Here is an 8,923-nt window from a genome sequence, read left to right as displayed (position 1 = left end):
GATTCGACAAAAAAATCTCCCATGCATTGCAAGGCACTATGCCCACTTTGGCTGATAGTACTGTAGCAGTAATTATGTTGAATTTGGTCCAAGTGCTTTTAGACAGTAGCTCTGCTGTTAAAAGTTCACTGATGAAACTGTAGTGGCCTCAGACACAATTCAAGCATTGCAGCACCGGAGATGTTTTTGTATTTTCCTGGGTGACGGCTGTGCGCACAGATGTGGAAATATATAAATTGAGACTTTTTTTTGTTTTACGCCTCTACTTTGTGTGCTTTTGTTTGTGCAGCACATACATTCATTTAACTTTTTTAAGATCTTAAAAAAAAAAAAAAAATCAAAAAAAATGAACAATCTAAATGGCCTATATACAATACATTTACATTAAATATGTATACGATGACAGACAATCCCCATGTCAGGACAGGAGAAGTTAGCCTCTAGTTCACTCAGGTATCACGACAAATGGAATAAATCCTCCTCAGGGGATACACTTAAGGCTGTGAGGCTCTGAGGACGACTACTTTACAGTTTCACCTCTAACAGACAAAGAGACAGAATCAAACAGATAAAAGGCCACGCTGGTGAACTTGTCCCAGGGCAGGAGGTTGGGAGACAATAAAGATGCTCCAATTCTTCAGGTGGGGGGGCGGGGGGGGAGGCTGGGTTGTTGGATCCGAGCGGAGCGGAGCGGTTCTACCTTGTCAGCTGACCCACCACTTTCAGCAGAGTCTTGTTCTCCTGTTTGAGTTGCTCATTCTCATCTTCAATGTCATCCAGATCCTGGGAAAAAAAAAAAAGGCAGACAGCTTTGGGGTTAGCACTTTCTGGACACATTTAAACGCATCAATATTCAAGACCCTGCCTCTATACCTTTGAGAGCCCGGTCAGGTTGGAGTGTTAGTCTGAGAATTAGGGTGAACATTACTTGCTGCCAGCTTTCCCCCTCTAGCCGGGCTGCCTTGATAGCAACAAATTAGACATTAACAGCTTCAATTAGTTGCAAATGAGAGAGGCTCTCTGTTGCCACAGCACCATCTCATCAAAGTGACACTCCTCATTTTCGGTTTCTTCCATCACCGGTCGTGACTGCGCGGCTGTTGGGAAATGAGCCTAACTGCGCTAAGAGGAATTTAAAAAGTCAAAGTGAGGAGGTCACAAGTTTCTGCACAGCATGCCGTGGAAGGAAGGAAGAGTGATAAGACAGATCACACAGATTGGCTTTGTGTACAGAGAAAGTAGACTCCGGTGTGTTACTTTAACCTTTGAAAATGCTAACTCGACAACTTGCTTTATCATTAGATGGAAGATCTCATCAGCTTTCATGGCATGGATAGATGAGCTTGCGGGGATCCGTAGCTCTCTATGAGACAAGACTTCTCTCTTCAAAGCGCATCGAGAGGGAGACACAGGTTGAGCTTTATCTTCTCTTTTCTCTCCCAAATAAACTTCTACAATGACTAACCGAGGGTTAAATCTTCCTCTGCAGACACACCGGACTGGATCAACTGTTATCTCCTGCTTTCCCATCAGGCCTTGCGGGAGCCTCTCTCAGGGACATTTCTGATGGCTATCACCACGTCGGCCGTTCCTTACATAAAGCCCTTCTCTTCTGACCATCTTCCTGTCCATGTGATGCTATCAGTGTGATGTCTCCTGCAATATTGCAGTCTTTGTGTTTGCAGATAGGTTGTGTAGGGTGTATCATAATGGCAAACGTGTCAAGATAATAATCAAGCGGCACTCGTTCCGACTGGTGAAAAAGTGCATACCGCTGATGGTTGTATTTGTTGGCAGAGCTCGATCTCTTGTTTAGATTTGATTGCCTCCTCAGGGGAGAAGTACGATCTGTTTTGTCAGAATATTTGAGACATGAAAGCCTTTCAGTTCTACCCCCTCCCGCTGCGTTTCCCTTCAGAGATGCCAAAAACAGAACTGTACTTTACCACCAGCCTCGGTGACCCAGAAAACACGGGCGAAGGCTAAGAGTTGAGGAGGGATTGCTGACAGTTTGGGGTGAGAAGGAGACAGGGGTTCAGAGGGTTCGGGGGATGTTTCACTCCGGCTGTTGAATATAAAGGCAGATCAGCTGAAGGAGTATCACCTGACCTCTCAACCCTGACCGCAGTGACAGGAGGAAACAGAACCCAGACACATGAGGCCAAACCAAACTTCAAAACACGCACGACTTCAGCTCTTCAGTGTGAAACGATGAGAGGTCTCTCAATAACCATTTGGATATATACCGCATATCACTTCTGGCACTAATCATGAAGTAGCACTGCTTATCACAACTCGTCTAGACATTCCTAAATGAGAACTTTTCTTCTTTAGAGAACAACTTAATTAAAAAGAGCCACAACTGAGTCTCACTATGTTTACAAGCGAGTAGGTCAAAAGACAGTGAAACATGGGCCATAGTTAAAAAAAAGGGTTAGCAAGATTGTGGATCAATTCAATAATAAAGATCAAACTAATTAACAAACTCAATCCTGCATTGTACGGTGAACGTGGAAAACTTGGTGGCTGATTGTGTTCTTTTTCTCACATCAGAGGTAGACTGACAATACCACACTGATTGGCTGAAGATGGTGAGCTTGTAATTTGGTGATGATTTAGTTTCATTTCACCGCTGTTAACTTGTATTCAGTCTACCAGACTACTTCAGATATGCCTGAGAGCACATCAAAAGCCAGTGAAGTGAGAGATGTGACCTCACTGAGACATGGTGAAATAGAAAAAAAAAAGGTAGAAACTGTGGTTTTCAGCTGCGACAAAAGTCCTCACTTATTGATCTTTTTTCTTTTTAAGTATTCATCATGTAAGACTGAAAATACCCCCAGATTTTGGCTGACAAAAAGTCAGTATGTCTCAACTTTTGAAATTCTCATCCAACAAGCACCAGATTTGTGTTGGGTAAATAAATCGATAAAACATAAATGTCACCTGCCTCACTGACATGTAACTTTAGAGGCTCAAATGTCATCAAACTACTGGGCTTTGTGTAGTATCTGAAATGAAAATTACAATTACAATGCCTCTGAGCAAGAATAGTTAATGTTACAAGTGTCTAAATCAAAAAAAATAAAGGTTTGTTGATGTCCAAATTCTAATGGATTGCAAGAAAATCTTTGTAAAAATACACAACTCCACTAAAATGGCAGATGATGATTTACAACCCCAAAAAGCCACCCACACATGTAAACACAAAGGAACGCTCTAAATTATCAGACATCAGAGCAGAAAATCACGTAGGCTGGACTCACTCTGTTCAACAAGTCGATTTCCTCCTTCAGCTTCCCGATTAGGTCGTCTTTGTCCTGGTGGGCCTTCAGCAACCTGGCGGTCTCCTGACGCTCTCTGGCCAGCTCCTGAAAACACACATACAATACACACATACACAGTTATCAACATGATTACATCACGGTAAGTGTTGTCTGACCACGTCTAGTATAACAAGCTAGTTGAGATGGTTTGGGCATGTGATTAGGACGCGTCCCTTTGGATGTATTTCAAACATGTCCAACTGGAAGGAGACTCTGGGGCAGACCCAGACTGTGCTGAACAGACCACACAGTACATCTCATCTGACCTGCCATCTGAACGCCTTAGGATCCCCCAGGAGGAGCCAGGGTCAAGTAGCTACGTAGAAAGGCATCTGGGTTACTTTTCTTAGCCTGCTATCACTGGGACAATCCAGATAAGAGGCAGAAATATACTGTAGATAGATGGATGGAAAAGGATATACAGTAGATATGTATGACCTCTGCTCAACAGCATTTCTGCTACATCTATACTAGAAGAAACCCTCCAAACACTTCAGACACAGCTGGTCTTCATCAGGTGACTTCTATGTGCATTTATCTTAACTACTGTCCAGCTTTGGAAAGCATTCAATGTTCTGTTCACACTTTTCCTATCAAAGGGTTAGAAGGACAAAAGTAAAATTGCAAAGGGCTGAATTCAGCAGTTTAAAATCATGATAAGATAAAGCTTGCATGAGATTACAAAGAAAAACATTTTTTTAAATGTGTTTTGTCAGTTCATAAGAAAAAGATACTGTATGACAAAAACCAGTGCATTCCAGTCCACCCCCTTAAGTACCAGTTAAATAAGTGGATACTGTTGTACAGAGAGAGAGAGATATATATTGTATGAACGGTAAAACACAGAAGGTTAACATGCTCAAACGTTCAAACTGCTGTTTGTTTATCATGAAAATGAAGATCAGACCAGGGATTCCACTTTCCAGTTTCACCTCCTTTCTGTTGCAGATAAGCATGAAATCGTTTCCATAGAAACCGATCGAGCAGGTAGAGGAGAAGGCACAAAGCATAATGTAGCCGCCATAAATATGCTCACCAATGAAACCCTATTCATCCTGTTTAATGAAGCTACTATAGATAACTGCGGCTTTGAAGTCTCATAGGGACTCATGAACAAACGTCTCTCTGTCCAGACTGATGTGGGTTTAACCTGCAGTCTGAGGGCGTCTCATCTGACCTGGGTTAAAGACGGACACTTGTTTTGGTGAACAGGTGTTGTTGATAGAAATGGGGATTTAATGGTGTTGAAGTATGGCGACAGAACTGAAGTTTACCTATTTTTTCCTGTGTAATTCTGTGGTTTTATAGTTATATAATGCTACAGCTGCAAGAGTCGTAGAGATTCAGAATGCTGTTTCATCAGAGGTGCAGTTTTTAACAATGTGCACAGTGTCAAAAAATATGTGTGAAATGTGATTTTAAAAGTGTTTCTCGTCAAAAAACTTTTTTTTTTTTCTTTTTTCAAAAGCTTCCCATGTGACATTTGATTCAGGGTTGAGTTTCTACTGTGGCAGCGATGAGGGGCTGAGTGTCTGATAGGAGTGGCGTAGGAGGAAAAGACATATCTGCACTGTAAAAGGTCATCTCTTCAACAACACTGAAGAGAATTTCTGCCAGTGCTGAGCCACAAAATCAGCGCTCGGGCGGCCGTTCAAAAGGACTCAAAGTGGAAATTCATCTGAACAAAGAACCGTTGATGGAAGGTTTCAGTCGGGCCAGAATAGTTTTGGATAGATCTTTACAAAGTAAGGTACGTGTAATAGCAGATGTCAATCATACAGCTGATGTTTCCTCTGTGATTTTAGATTTCCATGATGCTCTGAGTTCAATATGACTTTTGTTACACACAGGGAAGTGGGTGAGAGACAAAAACTTTGCACTTACTCGCTGATATTTCATCAGAATTTATGTTCTATTTTCCAGGACATAACATAATGAGATGCAATTTGTATAAAAAGATACACAGACTTTGTGTATATGTTGGTTCAGTCAGCAAATTGAAGACACTGAGGACATGTACTCACTACTGCTTCTGACAATCTGGGGGCTTTTACATGATATAATAATAATAATAAGATAATAATATATGAAAATACTAGCCGATTAATTGAGGAAATAATTGACAGATAACTCAATAATGAAAATAATTGTTAGCTGCAGCCCTATCTATAATTACACTCAAATTATGCTTAGTGAGCTCTTTAAGGCTGATTCTAATGTTTGATAGAGTCAATATTCTTAAATTTGACTGTTTTAGGCCAAAAAAATGAATTAAAAAGGAGAAAAAGTGAAAAAATAATGATTTAATCTGTATTTCATAGTGTTTCTTGCCAAATTAAACACATCAGTGAGGTGTCCTGTTAAACATCAAGTATGTTTAATACGGATCTGCTTGCTGCAGATGGGGTTGCATGCCCAAGACCAACAGGGCGCTGACCTTCTCACAGCAGGGAGGCGATAGGCCCTGCCAACATGTGTATTCTGAATACACACAACTGGACGACTTACTTTCCTTTTAATCAGCCAAAATCAGGTTTTATCTAAGGCTGATATTAACCTTTCAGAAGTAGACATGCAAATTATATGATAAGTGCACTATTAAAACATGATCTAATTAGCTTGTGTGTGTGTGTGTGTACTGGTGGCAGGTGTTCACCTTTTATAAATGGCGACTGAAGCCGAGCAGTAAAAGGACAACAGAGAGGGTTAGTAGACAAACCTTTTCCAGCTCCTCCATCCTTTTCTCCAGACTACCTGATGCTGCAGCTCCTCCGTCTCTGCCATGACGGTTGTGTCGTTGTCTGCTGTTCCCGCCCATGTCCTCCTCAGATCCTGGTCCTGCAGAGCTGTTCCAAACACACAAACACACACTAGTACACAGGGTACAACTCGAATACTCATGTCTACTTCAAATTGAACATGTGGAATAAAAAGTTGGATATATATGTATATATATATATACTTTGAATAGTGGAAATTTTTGACAATTTCCACTGTTCAAAGTGTTCACTACTGCATTCACAGTGAGGCCGTTTGAAGGTATGAATCATACCCACATTATTACACTTCAATGGGATGACACATCCATCATCAAAAGAGCAGGTGGGAATATCTTCAGCGTGTTTGCCCTTTCAATTAGGCATGCATTATTAACACACCTCTGCCTTTTTATTCCATAAATGGAGAAAAGGACATCAAGGGTTTGCAACTTTGGTGCAAAAAGGATTCTGATTAAGAAACAATTTACATATTACATCTTCAAATAGGCTCAAGAATGGCGGTGGCAATTTGTGCGTCACTGTTCTTAAGCCGGGAAGAAAAAATTGTTTTAAAGGTTTTTGTATGCAGCTCGAGCAGAACATTAACCTTATCTCTTATTCGCTTCCTCGCCGCTTAGAGAAGGATTCTGGGGCAGCCAGGAAAGAATATTCATGTGCAGTTTATTTTCTTACTGACCTTATTTCAATAATTATTGACGTGGAAACTTGGAATGAGTTGCTGGCACTATACCCTCCCCGACTACAACAACTCCCACTCTCTGGTAGGAACAGATTGTGCCAGGTTTATAAAATCAAATTATTGGGGAGTCTGTGGGCTTCACTGAATTGTCTGAAGGGGGCTGTCGGCATATTTCTACAGCTCAAATAGACAGGAAAGCTGCTGGCAAGACAAAGGACAAATATAACTCCTTTGTGCCATCTGCACTCCGTCTCTTTTCAGGATCTGCCAGATATGATGTACCCATTATTAGACTGCTTTACAAAGCACTTTAACTCTAAGATTGGAGAAGCAGTGCTGGGCAATATGGATATAATCTGTCACAACATAGAAAATGGAAATCCGGAAGGTCTTTTTTCTTTATTTTTTATTTTTAGAAGATTTTCATTGTATAGATAACAGTGCAGAGATAAAAAAGAATACATGGGGAGAAAGAGGCTACCAGGATGCTCCGATTCTGGAAATTCATTTGTAAGACCATTAATACATAAAATAACCAGATAGGAACATCTTTTTTGACTGGTTTAGTGGATTTAACACCTGAAAAGTCAAGGGACTTTATCACATTGATGTAAAAATCATATTTAAAGTCAAGATGAATAAAAAATGCCTTTTTAACCCTTTAAGGTGAGAATCCTGGTCATATTGTGTACGTATTTAACAATATATGCCAAAAAAATACATTATTATATTATATCAAAAATAAAATCATGTGTTCATCCAGCAAAACAAAATATGATGTGTGCCTTCGTGGGCTTGAACCAACCCATTTCAACCAATAATATCATGACATCCACCAATCAATCAAAATTCAACTTTTAGCAGCACAGAGCTAATAAGACTCATTATGACATGCTCACTTTTCAACGTTCAAATCAAATTCCGTTACGAAACGTTACGTCCTGCCCGTCTATCCTGTTTCACTCGAAAATATGTCACAATGCAGAGGTTAGATATTCTAGAAATGCTTTTTCATCTGGACTTTAAAACAAAACAGGAGATTTAATTGTACAATTTGGTCTTAAGGGTAAATAGACTGTCTGGAAATCTTTACGACTAAAAAAAATATTGAATAGCACTGTCATAAACAACCACATTGTGCACACAGCTTCAAAAATTTGTTACAAATTTATTCATCTAATGTGAAAAACTGTTATAGTGGAGAGATCTGGGAGTGGAATTTGAACATGCAAATGTTTTGGTTTGCAATCCCTTTGACTAGATTTCAAATACCAAATACATGCAAAAGTGCATTTTCATATCACCCAACTTTAAGGAGCATGACTTGATGTAGTGTAAAGTCTTAGAATAGTGGTAAACAACAGACACGAGCCCCATCCTGTAAACAAACAGTAGGTATGCAAACATACATACACACAGTGGTAAAAAGTGTGACTCTTCTCTCAGAGTTTTATATCTATTTTACTCAACTCAGCCATTCTTCTTTTCTCTATTGAGGCTACTGAGACATTACAGATACACAATCAGAGGTGGTATTTTCTGTAGCCTGACATTTACAGAACCAACAGCTTATTTTTGCTCATTCTTATAGAGAGCAAAACATTGCAGCGGCCATCGTTTATGATCAAGAGGGAGTCCTTGAAACCCTCTCCGTGGCGCTCGCCTACGCCAAGATAAAAATGTATTTCATTGGTCACTCTCATCGTAGCTCTTCAAGGCCGCTCTTCCTTTATTGGCATTAGCACACATGCAAAACGATTGTGCACGCACACACACACATACATGTATACATTACAAAGCGTGACAACAAATACATCCCCTCACCATGATGCCCTAAGAAGAGCCAAACACAAAACAATGATATGCTTTTGTAAGGGGTGTGTGTATACATCCATGCATGCCATCTTGTTTTGAGAGATATCTCCCATGTCGCGCACAGACACACAAACAACACACACACTCTACTCTAAGGCGCTCAGCGGGTGTTGAAGCCAAGCCTAAACATCCATGTCCTCGATACTAAATATCACACTGTGGCCCATTAGCACCCTGCAGGGTGAGGTCTGGGGGAGAGACAGGCTGAGCCAATCACACACTCTTGGGAGCCTCGGCAGGTGGGAAGGAGAAAGCACAGACAG

At 40.5% G+C, this 8,923-nt stretch overlaps 1 protein-coding gene across 2 annotated transcripts in view; it reads right to left on the bottom strand.

Moving 5' to 3' along the window:
• Positions 1-316: 316 nt before the first annotated feature.
• The window catches only part of pawr (PRKC, apoptosis, WT1, regulator), a 69,420-nt gene continuing 60,813 nt past the window's right edge, over positions 317-8,923 (bottom strand). For both annotated transcript variants that reach the window (XM_042403308.1, XM_042403307.1), the window contains exons 5-7: positions 6,046-6,172; positions 3,267-3,371; positions 317-783 (exon numbers count right to left, since the gene is read on the bottom strand). In XM_042403308.1, the coding sequence (XP_042259242.1) occupies positions 697-783; positions 3,267-3,371; positions 6,046-6,172 (319 nt within the window). In that variant the 3' untranslated portion in view covers positions 317-696. The remainder of the gene's footprint in view (positions 784-3,266; positions 3,372-6,045; positions 6,173-8,923) is intronic.

Source organism: Thunnus maccoyii, chromosome 23 (assembly GCF_910596095.1).
Source record: "Thunnus maccoyii chromosome 23, fThuMac1.1, whole genome shotgun sequence".
In the NCBI taxonomy this organism is placed as follows: domain Eukaryota; kingdom Metazoa; phylum Chordata; class Actinopteri; order Scombriformes; family Scombridae; genus Thunnus; species Thunnus maccoyii.
The sequence above is the reverse complement of the archived record's forward strand: the minus strand, read 5'-3'. Positions and strand labels throughout refer to the sequence as shown.